General features: G+C 47.5%; 2 protein-coding genes across 5 annotated transcripts in view; one reads left to right on the top strand and one right to left on the bottom strand.

Moving 5' to 3' along the window:
- The first annotated feature begins 393 nt into the window (after positions 1-393).
- On the top strand, positions 394-7,401 carry LOC144159448 (2-iminobutanoate/2-iminopropanoate deaminase-like). 2 transcript variants are annotated; one of them, XM_077690943.1, is made up of 6 exons: positions 394-553; positions 2,356-2,458; positions 3,835-3,889; positions 5,397-5,465; positions 6,660-6,715; positions 7,287-7,401. In XM_077690943.1, exons 1-6 carry the CDS (start codon positions 492-494, stop codon positions 7,332-7,334), a joined length of 393 nt encoding a protein of 130 aa, XP_077547069.1. In that variant the 5' UTR covers positions 394-491; the 3' UTR covers positions 7,335-7,401. The 2 variants fall into 2 exon arrangements, with proteins under 2 accessions (XP_077547069.1, XP_077547070.1); XM_077690944.1 differs by having other exon boundaries at positions 5,397-5,518.
- A 6,247-nt stretch (positions 7,402-13,648) lies between these two features.
- LOC144159447 (uncharacterized) overlaps positions 13,649-15,193 on the bottom strand; it is a 1,695-nt gene continuing 150 nt past the window's right edge. The window contains exons 1-6 of one of the 3 annotated variants that reach the window (XR_013320300.1): positions 15,122-15,193; positions 14,886-15,023; positions 14,258-14,364; positions 14,101-14,146; positions 13,906-14,040; positions 13,649-13,845 (exon numbers count right to left, since the gene is read on the bottom strand). The exon at positions 15,122-15,193 is cut by the window's right edge and continues 150 nt beyond it. Coding sequence is in view for 1 of the 3 variants with exons in the window: in XM_077690942.1 (XP_077547068.1) it covers positions 13,931-14,040; positions 14,101-14,146; positions 14,886-15,023; positions 15,122-15,193 (366 nt within the window). In the remaining 2 variants the exon portion in view is untranslated. Of the gene's footprint in view, positions 13,846-13,905; positions 14,041-14,100; positions 14,365-14,885; positions 15,024-15,121 lie in introns of all 3 variants that reach the window. The other 2 variants (XR_013320299.1, XM_077690942.1) reach the window with 2 other exon arrangements.

The raw sequence follows: 15,193 nt of genomic DNA, 5'->3' as shown, positions 1-15,193 counted from the left end.
TTCTTTCTTTCTTTCGAACATGTTCACATCCTTTCTGTGTTAACCCAGCATCCATTAACCAGCGAGCCCAACTTTCATTACTAAGTACCGGTATCACGCACGTGCTGAAACTGCAAATCTGGAGTGTAAGCCAGTTTTTCACGTATAAGTGCGGCCTTTTTGATCTTCAAATTCGTGTTGCAGTCCAGTACTTCACATCGTTTGCTTTCCACGTGGCTGTAGACAGGTGCACAGCGCAGTTTCTGAACTTTACCAACGAAGCACACTACGATTGCAAAACTACTGAAAACAGCGCTGCAGTTTCCGGCAGTCAGAAACCGGCCGCCATCTCCGCGATATCAGCCGCTGCCAGGTGCCATAGCAACGAGATATTTTCTTTCCTTTTTTTTACAGCAGGTTTACCGCGTCAAGGGCTGGCGCTGCCGGCGCGAGTCTATCCGGCGCGCCGACCGTTGCGCAGTGTTCTCACCTTGTACATTTGCACCGTGGTCATGGCTCAAGTAAAGACGATCGTCAATACTCCCACGGCGCCTAGAGCCATTGGCCCGTACAGGTAAGTAAGCCAGTCGTGGCGGATCTATGCGCTCACTGCAATTCAAAATTCAACTGTTTTTTACCGGCTTGGCGTGGCTGTTCGGCTGTCAGGCATCACAGCCCGTCTTCAACGAACATGAAGCATCGTGCGTATGGGCATTCAATCCACATTGGCCAGCCTTAAAAATCGCCGCTGCTTGGAATCGCCGAAGCGTGAGCAGCAGCGTTAAAGATGTGTTAGCCATTCGGGTTTTTCGATTGATGATTTTATGAACTACCCTCGGGACGTGGCCTACCATGTTTTCTTATGTGGTAAAAATTCACTTGAACGAACTTTTCGCTTTAACAAACTGGTCGCAAGTCCCCCTCCGACGCGGCATTGCACCGAATGTAAATAAAATTTTTGTTGATACACGCAATTGTCGATTCTCTCGTCTCTTGGGAGAATGTTTCTGCTATTTTGCCCAGAATTTTAGTCGTACATGGCGGGGGTTTGATCAATTTCGACTGATTTGATGCGGTCGGCCCAACTCGAAGCCGAAGCCTTATGCGTTTATTTTAGTTGCTAATATGTTGCAAAGAAAAAGCCACAGTGGCTCAGTCTATAAGGCTGTGTGCTAATAAGCACGAGGGTTCGGGTTCGATACCGGTCGTGGCGGCTGTTTTACGGCGCGCCTCACAGCCCATGTGCAGCTTCTGCACCTAAGATCCCTAAGACGCCCCTTCCCCCTTTCTCTCCCGCCCCCGCCTTCCCCTACATTACAATGCAATGAGATGGACAGCGACTATCAGTATACCCTGCCTAAGCATGGTAACGACTATACACTGGCATACTATGCCAGTATGAAGCATTGTTGTGCTGCTGCTGCTGAGCTGATTGTTTACAAATACGAGGACCGTAAAAAAATGAACGAATAGATACAGGGGCGTGTTCTCATCCCCCCTACCCCTAATATAAAAACCTAGGAGTAGTTTAACTAGAGGAAGTCAACTACGTGAGCTTGAAAACGAACACAGCGTGTCGAACCCCTCGGTGCTAGCTTGCAGCCCACTACATTGCCAGATGTTTTAGAAACAACGACAACAACAACAAAAAGTGTACGCGGGACTAATGCTGCTGCCCTCGGGGAGATGATATGACGAACAGTTTCGTTTGGTTCGAAAATATTTAGTCTGGGGTCAATATTGAGAGAGATAGAGAGAGGGCGGTAGAGAGCGCTCTTACAAAAAATGATAAGAGTAGGCTTGAGATAGCCATCATGGGTAGTTAAAACACTGCGTAAGGAAAGTGAGATGGGACGGAAAGCTAGTTGGTACATTTGCTAGTGCTGCGCTATAGTTGGTACCTTTGTGGCGGAAAGCAGCTCGAACTGTGACTCGAAACGGAAGGCAAGAAAAAACAGGACACACCGCTGAGTAAACTCTGAGTTGTTTTTCTCGAAGTTTATTCATGCCTTCCGTTTTTCGTCATAGTTCGGGCTGCTTTCCGCCACAAAGGTACCAACTGGCACAGATTAGAGCCATCCTAAGCTGAGATGGGTCGTGAGAGAGAGTCTGATGCCGCTAAATGGTTCGCGAGGGTAGTTTTGGTAGCCGCGAGTTCCACGTCAGCCCTGTTCTTGAGTCAGAAGTTTGTTCACGCGCCGCTTTCTGCAGATATTATACTAATCATGTTCGCACAATGCTGTCTGCACCAGAATTTCAGTTGTGCAAAAAGCGTCACTAATGGAAATTACGAGAAATTCTGTATATGTACAACTGTTATTAAACGATACATGTGCAAGTTCTGCAAATTTAATTTTCTCTCCTCCAAATCCCCAGCCATGCTGTTCGCGTGGGCAACACTGTGTACGTTTCGGGCCAGGTAGGATCGCAGCCTGGCACTGGAAAGTTCGAGGCCGGCATCGCGGCGCAAACCAGACAGGTATACACAATCGCACCTAGCGGCCAAAAATAATTCTGGATCCCTTGAAAGCGATTCTCGGTGAATTATCGGTGCTAGCATTTTTTGGCGACTTGTTTTTTACCGGATTGTTTCCTTTTTATTTTCTGCGCCGAAAATGCGCCCATTAATGCGAGGCAACACGAAATATCCTGAAGTGCAGGAACAAACCGCAGTCCACATATATACCCGCTGCGAGCTAATGACAAGAACACCACAACCAGGAACAAAACTTGCCATTCCTTATACTAAAGAAAGGTGAGAGAAGCGCAAAAGTTAAAAGTGCGTCCAGCCTTCGCTGAAAGGGCGTCCAATCGATCGCCAAACGTTCAAAGACCCAAATCGCAAACGAAGAATGAATCCATGCCAAGATTTTTCTCGCACTACGTAAACACATCTACGCACGATCTAAACGTATAAAAATAAGTGGTTTATGAGATAAAAGTATACTACTGTACTTCTCCATGATCGATGCGTGCATTGTCTTATCTAGAACCATTCCTTTTTCGCGATTTTCAAGTAACCGTTTTGACACAATGGAAGACAGGTTTCACGCATGCGCCGTGTGTCCAGAGATCTTATCAGAGCTTTTCGGTCTACCAACCGGTCTATGGGGAAATGTATTAGTTTTTTGACAGAACGCCATCGGTCCCACTGATAAGTTTTCGCTTTAAAAACAAAATTCGGAGGGCAATCAGTACAGTTAGGCGAACGTAATACGCACTGCCCACAGCTGAAAACGCAACGACGTAGTGCGCCTATATTGCATCCGCCTGTGTTGCTGCAACTGGATACGGCGTCTGTGTTTCCATAACTGTCGATAATGACGTGAAAGGCCCTTACGTTTTATTGTATGTCGGACCGGGCAGATATTGCGTGCAGGCCAATCGAGATGCCGAAGCCAACGTAATTTATTGCCGCCAAAGTTCCCTTTCCTTTTGCACGGCCGAAGACGGCATAATGATTTCATCGAGGTTTACTCTTGGGCGTATTAGATGCGTCTCCTTTCCATGGTAGCTTCATCGTGATCTGTTACGTAAAAATAACTACTGATCCAGATCTTACGGTAAAAGCGCAACTGTTAGCAGTGGTTAGGACATCACCGCCTTTCACGTTTAAATTGGAGGTGATGGATATTTTCTGCCTGAATAAATGTTCTTCTAATGAAGAAATTTGTACAGGGTAGGGAGAATATATCGGAGAATATTTTCATGTCAAAATTACCTTGCAGTTTCAGATCCAATTTTTCCCTCTATTCACCTTGAAAAATGTATTGTGTAAGCGTCGTTCGATATCATTTATTTTACTCGAGGTTTTGTTTGACGCTACTAACATTTTTATTTTACCTTCTGTCGTAGACCCTCGTCAATGTTGGCAACATTCTGCAGGCGGCGGGGATGAGCCTCAGCAATGGTAATGTAGCACGAACAGTCGTGAGCAATTAAAACGCGAACACGTATGAACCGGAACACATAATATGGGGTGTTTTCGTTCGCACTTACCGCACTTTAATTATATGATAATTTCGCTTTCTTAAGAAGAGATCGTGCCATGTGAGCGTACTGTTCCGTGTTTTGTCAAGAATTTACAGCGCAGGCACACGAAGGACAACGAAGAAGAACGCATTACACCACAAGCGCTGCGGTGTAACGATCTCGGGGTGTGACGTGGTGTAACGTTCTTTTTCAGCGCTTGTGGTGTAACGTTCTTCTTCTTCGGCCTTCGTGTGCCTGCGCTGTAAATTCTTGACATGAACCAACAAGTCTGACTGGTTCTCAGTTCCGTATTATCTTGCCCAAATACAATTTGTACACCGTAAATGCGTAAAATACGGTTATTTTCTCGACAACCGTGCTACGGACGGTTGGCTTGAAGGCGTTTCACCAGGATACCGAATTAAGTTCACCTGCATGCGAGCGCATGAATAATTATCGTAATCATAATAATTATCATCATCATCATCAGTCTGTTGTATACCCATCGGCCTTTCCCACTGACTTCCAACTGCGCTTATCGTACGCTAATCGATTTTTTGCCGCCAATTTTTTTTTTATCTCATCCATACATCACGTTATCGGTCGTCTACTTCCAGTTCCGCCTTTTGGTAGCCACTCTGTTAGCCCTGTAGTCGACCGGTTGTGAGTCATCCTCACATGTCCATTGGTTCCCCTCTACTCCCCTTGGCAGGCGAGCTCGCTGCCGGGAGTGATTGCTTGGTGCACTTCCTGTCCTTTTCCTTTCAATCGCGGTCCAACATTTAGCTCACTTCTCTGCGTCACATGTCAAGCCCAGCTTCACTTTTTTTCTCTCAAATTGAGCCAGGGCATCTTTCACCCGAACTAGCTCCCTATAATCCAAGACGCACGTTTCCCATGCATAAGCGATAATCCTACCACGCTTCTTTCCATAGCTCGTTATGCCAGCCTATGTTTTCGTTCGAGGCTCTCAGTAAGCCTCCAAGTTTTTGAGCCACAGGTGATAACCGAAAGGCGCCGTTTTACGGGCATCGTCAGGCAGTACAAAACTGGCAGTACGAACCTATTGCTTATCATACAAAACGCAGTGACCCACAAAACGCAATTTCGGAAACTTGGTCGTAGGTATACTTTCTTAAAAACTACACATTTTGTTGCTAGGTGTGCCAGGGGCGAGCTGAGTTTACGAGATTAATAATACAAAATCTTTATCATGCGACTTGCTCACTTAAAGATGTGACTAAAAACCGTTCATGTCTTGTTTATTCTGTTGCCTACTGCGATAAAATTACGCTGAAGCACAGCGGCACTAGTATGAGCAAGTCGCGTTGAAATGTTTTGCGCATACCTGCATCGAACCGCGTGAACGCATTGATGCGAACTTTAACCTCCGCACATACTATATAAGGGCAATATCGCTATATAATATGCCTCTGTTCATGCAGTCGTCAAGTGCACCGTCTACTTGGCATCCATGGACGACTACAAGGAGATGAACAGGGTCTACGCAGAGTGTGAGCATTCACGCGCAGTATTTTCACTGCTTCCAAGGTTGAAGGATTTAGATGTGCGTTCTGTGTGCCTGTCTTTCTTTATGTTGGTGTGTGTGTGTGAATGTATGTATGTATGTATGTATGTATGTATGTATGTATGTATGTATGTATGTATGTATGTATGTATGTATGTATGTATGTATGTATGTATGTATGTATGTATGTATGTATGTATGTATGTATGTATGTATGTATGTATGTATGTATGTATGTATGTATGTATGTATGTATGTATGTATGTATGTATGTATGTATGTATGTATGTATGTATGTATGTATGTATGTATGTATGTATGTATGTATGTATGTATGTATGTATGTATGTATGTATGTATACCCGCCGCGGTGGCTCAGTGGCTAAGGCGTTGCGCTGCTGTGCTCGAGGTCGTGGGCTCGATTCCCGGCCGCGGCGGCCGCTTTTCTGATGGAGGCGAGAAGCAAAAACGCCCGTCTGTACGAGATTTCGGCGCACGTTAAAGATCCCCAGGTGGTCAAAATTATATAATCCGGAGCCCTCCACTACGGCGCGCCTCATCGCCTGCGTTGCGTCGGCGCGTTAAACCCCCACAATCAATCAATGTATGTATGTATGTATGTATGTATGTATGTATGTATGTATGTATGTATGTATGTATGTATGTATGTATGTATGTATGTATGTATGTATGTATGTATGTATGTATGTATGTATGTATGTATGTATGTATGTATGCACGTATATAAGCACATATACGTGTGCACGTATGCGTGTATCTGTATGTGTGTCCATATATGCATGTATATACGTGCCGTAAAGGCTGTAGAACAACCAACGATATCGAAGCCTCAAATATTTTCAGTAGGCTAAGTCGCATACATCGTAATGTAGATTGGCGCTATGTATTGTTTGTATTGAAGTGGGTTCACAGAACTAAGGAAACTACATACCTTGCTGTAATAGTACACGAAAAATGAAAGATTACTGCTACGATTCATTTTGCTTTCTCCAACATATATAAATGGATCCCAAAATGGCGAAGCTTTATGAACACACATTTAAACTTTTTCGTTGGAGCTTGCTTACACGAATGTGGTCAAATCAGTGCACGAGGAAAGTGCGTGAGGGTATTTAGTTTTGATCTGATAGTGGTTCTTACTGTACAACCAATTCGTCAGTTTTCCAGAAGGACCCGCCTGCAAGAGCCGCATTTCAAGTAGCGAAGTTACCAGAGGTTTGTTTGTTTTCGTATTTCTGGACAATTTTCTGGATAACCGAGACAACCGTGCTCAAGCATTGACCTTGACCTGCTTGAAGTGTAAATGCACATAACCTCAAAATGCACAAGCAGTCCAGCGAAAATTCAATCATCTTCGCCCTGCTTACTACCATGCATCGTTGTGTTAGGTTTTTCGCCTAAAATGAAAGATAGTATGAAGTGGGGGCATGAAGTACGTTGGGCCAAATAATATCATCAGAATTCGGTGTGGCGAAATACGGGGAAATTACATTAAAACTATCTGATAAACGCGTTTCGTTTGACGAGAACAGGTTAAGCGCCAGGCACAACTGGAGGAAGTAAAACAGACAGGAAAGGGGCGCTCTGTTTTCCTTCCTCCAGTTGTGCCTGGCGCTTAACCTGTTCCCATGATGAAGTACCAACTAGCTCGCATCGACACATTAATTCAGTTCGTTTGACGAGGCTTGGCTGCGATATTTGTATTTGGCCGTTTGACTTTATGTATGTGTACTGTGTCCCAGGTGGCGGGGTTATATCACAGCTTTTTTCCTCTTCCTTCCAACAGAACTCTTTGGTTGAAATCGACGCCATTGCTGTCGATGGCAGTGCTTGAAGGAATCTAGGGACCGGATGGTGAGGAGTGTTTAAAGTGCGGTCAGAAATAAAAATCACAAGCTGTGTTTCACGCTTCTTTATTTCCGTTTATATAGTGATTTGCCTCTATCAGCCAAAGCCTAGGCCGCTACAGTGTCGTTGCGGATCGCGTACTTCTCAAGGCGTTTGCCTTCAGACCTTGCCCTTACTTATAGACAGCGAAGTAAGGAGTCTGCACGAGATAGGGCGGCAGGCGACCTGCCATTGCGCCTGTGAAGCAGGGCAAGCCCAAGACATTTCGGAATGACTTCTGAAGGAAATGTCTGGCAAACAGTTCCCATACATTTTACACTGGCCTTTGGAGGAAGCCGCGAGTTTTAACTTAATAAGGTTTTCCGAATGCCGGTGAATTGCCTGTAGTTGCCGGAAATTCTAAACTACGATAACTTCCACTTAAGGAGCGGAGTCTGAAGTCGTAAATGAAGGACTGGTGTGGTCTTAATCTTTGAATTCTTCCGTATTCAAGTGGAAGTCCGTAAAGAGGGACTCTTGTTCCATAACGGCCCTTAGTTTTTACGGTCTCCCATCCTCCGACTTTTGTATCCATGGGGCGTGCCGACAAAATTGTGGCATTGGTCCGTGTCGTTCTGCAATAGTGCGAGCGGAAGCACAGTACGAAAACAGAGTGGAGGGCGCGCGTGGAGCGAGCTGCCTTCGTGAGAAGGAAGGGCGACGTTACCCTCGGGCCGAGCCGCAGGTTCGCGAGGGCCTTACATTATCTTTTCCCCTTCCGTGACTTTCATACTCTTCAATCGTATCGGAAAGCGCTTTTTTTTTATCATACTCCGTCGATGTGTTATTTTCTGTTAGTTTAGGTTTTTTTTTTTTACCAAGATAGGCGAATGTGTTTTTCCCTCCTAGCAAGCAGGTATATTTGCGCCCTCGTATACCTCCAATGCATCAAGGAGGGAAGGGGAACTTCTGCGTTCCTATCCCCACTTCGCATGCATATACGCCAACACGCGCGCAAAAATATCAGGGCGTTTGTAGGGGACGAAGTCATTTCTTTGTAACACTTTGGCAGACGGGAACACAAGTTGTCTACACCTAACGAAAAAATATAGGATATTAGGGAGAGCGAGTTTTGGGGGCACGCCAACGTCATGTGGTAGATAGTGTCGTTATAGGGGGGATGGGTACTGATCAGCTAGGGCCGCTGCGGTCACCATTCGCCCCTAAAATTGCATATCGCAAATAAAGTTTCTTCCTCCTCCTTCATCTAACGCGTTCGGAGGAAAGGAAATGGTATCTAGAGCATGGGCAAAATAGCCTAGCGAAGGGCGACGCGTGCGATCTTTATCAATGTCTACAGTCAACTACACAACTACGATGTCAACTACACAAAGAGACGGATGGGCTTGCAAAAAGACAACAATAAAGCGCTATCCTTCTCCTTCTTCTTATTCAAAAAGAATGATGCAAAATTTGCGCGGGAATTTGTTGCGGCGTTACTTAGGTACTGAGGAACGCCCAGCGCCAAAAGTCACACAACAGCATGCAGGAACGACAAACGGCTAAATGGATGTGACCGACGGTGACGCGAGAATCGCATTCTGTGTGAAGCAAGTTCTTGCTCTGTAATTTTTATCGAGGTTGCCCGACGATGTCGCCACTCCCAAGCGTGTGCGCTTGAACTTAGTCCTTTCAGGTCAAAAAAGAAAAAAAAAATGGGGCTGCCTCGCTCAGAAGACGGGGCAGCAAAAAGCTTGCAAACGAATGAACAGTTTGGAAGGGCGAAAAAAATGAGCGATCCAGATTTTTTTTTCCTGTCTCGTCCTCCGCGCGAGGTAGATGGGAGGAACCGCAATAAATCACCCGAGATTAAAAGCTGCTGCGGCGATCGCGTAACTCGGAGGAGACCTCGGCGTCAACTGCGTTGCCGGACCGCGCGGGGTTGAGCGTCGTTTATCCCAGAAGCGACCGTCGGTCGGAGTGTTCGACTGGTATACACGTAGGCATGCACTTAGTCGCGTCCTTATTAATCTGCATGTTAATCGAGGAGGCTCATCTAAGAGACGCTCTCCGGGGGTTAGGTGCGCGCAAAATGCAGGTGCGCTTCTGCGTGTGCGCGTTTGCTTCCAAAACGATCGCCGCTGCGGCACGGGCCGCCGAACCTTCTTGCCCGCGTTAATGCCGCTTACGGTGTCTTGACCCGATCAGAAAATCGATCAATTTGTCTTCGGAGGATAAACGATTCGCGAAGTGAGTGTATATGCTGTATACTGTGGAAGGGGGTTGACAGCCTTGCGAGTGGCCGTGTGCGATAGGAACGCACGCGGTTTCTCGAGGAAGAACGAGCAGGGCCAGATCGCGAGGGCCGATCTAGCTGTGGGGTACCGAAAAAAAAAGGAACGGGCCGGCTGACGTGCAAAACGGCAGGCGAGGCACCTAAGAGGGTGTTGTGCACAGTAAAAGGGAGAGGGGAGATGGGGAGGGCAGAGCACAGCTACAATGTGTGTACACGACCAACCCTTTCCGTACACTAGAAATTCCCCGCAGTTTCTTTGGTCAAAACTTATTTCTAAGGAATGCAGTCGCTAGACAGGAGATATTGTGGGAGTTCGCGGGACGCTTACTGCACGAGCGCCATACAAGAAATAGTCATCCGAGCTGCTTGAAATGCTATAAATACATTAAAATGCAAACTGGCTATACATTATATTTCCGCTCTTGACATCATTGGCTTGTGGCCGAGTGGTCTGGAGCACTAGCTATCTTGTTTTGCAAGTCGCAAGTTCGAATCCTTGATAGTGAATGTGCTTTTAATCGATTTATTTGTTTTGGGGCAATGTTTTCCATGCTTAATTCACCATTTTGCGCTGTGGCGTTGATTGCTCCACGAGCGAGTTAGCAGACGCGTGCAGACTGGGGCGGTATTCCCGTGTTTTGTCCCTTTTGTGTCCCTTTCAAAAGTGTCCCTTTTGAGTGAGCCCTGATTAGCTAAAAGCGAACACCCGGATGTGACATCATGCAAGCACGGCAGAGCTATGAGCCGTGGCTACTCCGAGCAGACGATTTGGAGCAGACGATTTTTCGTCGCCTTATTGTTGGTTCGCTCGCGGAACAATAAACATATAAAATATACTCTGATACGGTTTCAGTTATTTAAAATGCGTTTGCAAGAACAGTTACGCTATTTGAATCAAAGACCCACTGGTTAACCGGAAGTACGCCACGATGAAAGGGACGCAAAAGAGACGTTTTCAAAAGGGACAGTTACGAGAATACCACCCCAGATACTGACGCGCTGGTGAGTTCTCGTCGGCGTGGTGTTGCCATAAGCACCGACTGCAGCTTGCGGAGAGCCCCTAATCAGCCCCACCATTGGCCCAGTGTGAATACGCCTCTTACGATACCAGCACAAGCCAGGCAAGCTCAAAAGATGGGGGAAAAGCGCATCGCATTTGAGGGTCTGCGGTGACTCGGAGGGCATTCATCCACTGCTAACGCCTCGGCTAGTGATTGTTGCGTTTCCAAGACGTACTGGTAGGCTTATGTGACGCATTTCACAGCAAACAATATGGCATAAGCGCGGAATTCCGATTACTGAGATATCGAGAATACCCATCCAACGATTTCGTCCGTTGCCAAGCCTGTTGTTTCACAGAACCGAAACTGCCCCGTGCGTGCACGGTGTTGAATCAAGCCCTTAACACGCCCACAGCTTCAGTGAACCACAATATTTCCGTTCATTGTATGCACCGCTACCGAGTCTCGCATAAAGGCGATCTCACTTGCCCTCAGGTCGTTACGATCACCCGCTTTCTGGAAGGTGGGCATTTCGGGACTGCTTGCATTTTGTTTAGGTGTGGGGCCCGGCTGAGACCCCCCCCCCCCCCCCCCCTTCCCACCCCCCCAAAAAACACTGGAGGGCCATTTGAATCTACCGAAAACACTATTGGACCAGTTGGAACCAATTGCATTTCCAAAACGTCCAATGGCGTTTTCGGTGGGCCCCCAATGGTTCAGTAAAGCTTGATGTCAGGCTAGTTGGTGTAACATGATTTTGAAGGTACAGCCGGTAAAAGGCTTGTCTATAACAGAGCTTTCGCACTCTCAACCCTATCCTGCCCCGCAGGAGCGGGATTTGAATAAAACTACTGAAGAATTATGAAGTCTCAGCCCTTCGCTTTTGCCTCGAACATGTTTGGAACGAGTATGTTTCGGCAGTTTTCGGTTGCAGCTGGTTGGAGTTGAAGTCGCTGTTATAGACAAGCGTTTTACCGACTATACGTTGCGCTTGCTGTGAACACAAAGACTTGCACGGGAAAAAAAAAACGTAGACTTTCACGAGATGTAGTGCGCCGTCCTCTCGTGAAAGTCTACGTTTTTTTTTTTTCCCGTGCAAGTCTTTGTGTTCACAGCAAGCGCAACGTACCTTCAAAACCCCAATGGTTCTTTTTTTTGTTGTTGTTGTTTGGGGGGGGGGGGGGGTAGCAAAAATACCGGAATAACACCGTGAGTCGGCCTAGTTGGAATCTATAAATGGCTTTACCGATGCGCAAACAAACGAGGACGAAGAAAGAACCAACACGGACAAGCGCACGTCCGTGTGCGCTTTGGTTCTCCGTGTGCGCTTTGTCCTTGTTGGTTCTTTCTTCGTCCTCGTTTGTTTGCGCATCGGTAAAGCCATGAAAAATACCGGCCCTCCTTACTCTTGGCTACGAAATTTTCAAATAAGACAAGCGAATATAAGTAAAGGGCGTTTACAGACGCTAAACAAATCTGTGGTATAGCATGTTTTCTGTCTGTGCCGGATGGATTTGTGTCTGCCTAACAGCTCTGCTGTTAAAAGGGGGTACGGAATAAGTATGTGGACGACCTCAGCTGAAAGTGCAAATTGACATTTTAACGCGAATCAATAAAGTTTACGAAGGGTCGGAATTGGATTCGATTGGATTGGTTTGGCTTGGATTGGATTAAAGTGGATTGTGTTGCGTCATAGCCGCGCCACGTTGCGTCATAGCCGCGGCAGGGGGTTCACGGCACGTTTCACGCGATGGTAGAATCAACCAAACGGAAACAACAACGGAACCTAACGGAAACAACAACGGAACCCCCTATGCGTCGTATCTACACAGAGGTTCCCGCGAGGGGAGGGGGAGAAATTTTTTCACTTTTGTTCCTTTTTCTTTCATTTCTTTTACTTGGTCTGTTATCGCATTACTGTTTCTTTACTTAATTCAGTACATGTATTTCTATCGTCGAATAGGACTCCTCTGGTTTGAAGCGAAAATATGGCCGTATGTGAACATTCGGTGCCTCTTATTAGTGCTGAACGCTTTTGTGAGTGGAGCAAGGGAGGACAACAATCGTGAATCATTTTATGCATTTTTATTGACCACGAAGGAAATATATTCGGAAATATATTCTCTGCCAGGGCACACTTGCTTTCGAGATGAAGGAGCCCGCTGGCCAGGCGAGTAGGCGGGAGACATAATCAAACGTCTTTTGACTCTTGGCAGCGTCAACAGACACTGACGCCACCATCATTACGATCACCGGAACGCGCACACACTGTTTATTTCCGGCGAGTTTGAAGCAAACGTCCCTCTGGGGGTGAAAACTCAGTCCGGGTTCCCCACAGGCTCACATCCTTCGCGCAGGTAATGCACCACTCTGGCAGGGCTGATAGGCTCCTCTGAGACGATCTGCTTGGGGCTTAGAGTCAGTGAGGCGCTTTGCGACCGTTTTTCGCATTGCCACCATAATCGAGCCCTTCACTGCACATTTACGTACGACACTTGTCGATACTGAATCGCTAATCTTTGAGCAGCTACATCTGATAACACTCTGGTATGGCACGCCATAGTTTATCTGGACACAAATTGGTGCAGTTAGAGACACTGAGAAAACTAAACAGTACGCCGAGTATTAGTCAACTCTACGAGTGACGACAAGAACGTTCAGACTTCTGTCCGCATGCTGCTTTGCCGGCGGCTACGCCGAACTCCCCTGCACAAGTTACACACAACAGTCCCTTTACCTTTTTCCCCGTCCGGAGCCAAATCCTGGGAGGACATGTTGCCTAGAATGAACACTTTCACACCAGCCAGAGGAAAAAGTGCCCGAGTAAGAACTTCGCTTCATGAACGGTGCGACGTTCACTCGGGGTCAACCGCACTCCTAGCGAATCATTTTTGGAATTATGCTCACTAGTAGTGCGAACTTCTTCGCTTTTTTTTCTCTCCCAACTTTAATGAGCGCCATTATGACAACTAGGATTTGCTAAAATACTGCTCGAAACGAGATACAAGAGACCGACACAGTACTTGATGTCGCTCGAGCCGACAGAGCCAGCGAGCCGCATCGACTGTGTACAGACGACAAAAGCAGTACTCCGGTTTCGAACAGGGTTTAATTCCAAGACAGGCGCAGCCAGCGACAGCTCGACTCGAACGGCATCCGTGAAGGCTCGATGACGCACCGTCTTCCAAGGTGGTAATCAGGACGCATAGATAGGAGGCGGTCTGCACCAAGAGGCAAATCACGTTAAAAATGTTACGTTTAGGGAGATCACCATTCCTTACCGATTGCAAACAGGGTTTAATGATTTCAAGACAGGCGCAGCCATGTACAGCTCGACTCGAATGGCATTCTGGACGTCTCGATGACGGCCCCGTCCTGCTCGGAGGTGGCCGGGACGCGCATAGGCAGGAGGCCGTCTGGAACAAAGGGCAAAGCACGTTAGAAATGTTGCAATTTCGAAGGTAATCAAGGCGTACCGAATGCGGGGTCCAGGATTACGCCTGGCAGGAACGGGAAGGGACGCTGAAAGGCAAAGTAACAGACGAACAGCGACAGAACCACTTTTATTACCAGAAAACACCTCTGTACAAAACACGCGTCGTCGAGCTAGATAGGACAGATGGAGACATGTACCTGCCTAGCCAGAAGAGTAGTGCATGTTTGCGTGAAGGAGCAAGTGCAATTAGACAGGACACAAGGGTCAGGGAAAGGGGAGGGCGGAGGCGGTGCCGGACGCGAACCTGAAAAGGAACCAAGGACACCAATTCCATCACTCGCCTTTGCCACGACCCCAATTTGGAGCCGCGGACCGCAGAGCTGCGTTCCGTGCTTCAGTGGTGCTCGCTGAAGGTGGCGACTGTATTCCGAACGCCGCGCGAACCGAGGACGCGCGAGCGGAAGTCATGCCTCGGCTATCGCGGCGTTCGGAAAGGAAGACCGACTATCACCACAGCTTAACGGGGCCACCGAGCTAAAGACCACCGCGTTTAGAGTCCCAGAATAGAGGCAGCGACGAAGGGCTTCCACCGCGCTTTCGCCGCTGTCCCGAAAGCTAGAGCCTGACGCGTACCGCAAAGCTTTGGTGACAGTCGGAGTCCCTGCATCGCGACAACCCACGAAACGTCCGGCTCCGAGGCGAATGTGCGCCCGGTTTGAAACTTAATCCAAATTTGCAAAAGTTTGGCGTCGCGAGAGAACGAGACAAAAGCCGGTTTCGTGGGTACGCCGCATGTCGCCCCGGGCCTTCGGCCACGGAACTCACCACTTGGAAGAGTTGTCGGCGAAGCTGTCTACGCAGGTCGGACGTGAGGGAAGTTCGCAATTGAAGGGCCCTCCGGGATGCGCTTGTCCGAGCGAGCCGGTTGGGAGCGGTGTATGGCACAGACACAAAGAAAAACGACTGCAAAAAAAGAAAACGACAACAGTTATAGAGTTGAAACAACTCTTAGCGCGAACCAAACTTCCCCAATATACAGTACCGCGTGGAAATAAACTCACCCATCCATCGACGCCAACAGCGCGCCGCCACAGAACAGGGAGGATTCGCCGCCAGCTACTCCGAGTCCGATA

This window comes from Haemaphysalis longicornis, unplaced genomic scaffold (assembly GCF_048455015.1).
Source record: "Haemaphysalis longicornis isolate Haplotype H1 unplaced genomic scaffold, Haemaphysalis longicornis Haplotype H1 scaffold_10, whole genome shotgun sequence".
NCBI lineage: Eukaryota > Metazoa > Arthropoda > Arachnida > Ixodida > Ixodidae > Haemaphysalis > Haemaphysalis longicornis.
This window is presented reverse-complemented; position numbering and strand designations above follow the sequence as displayed.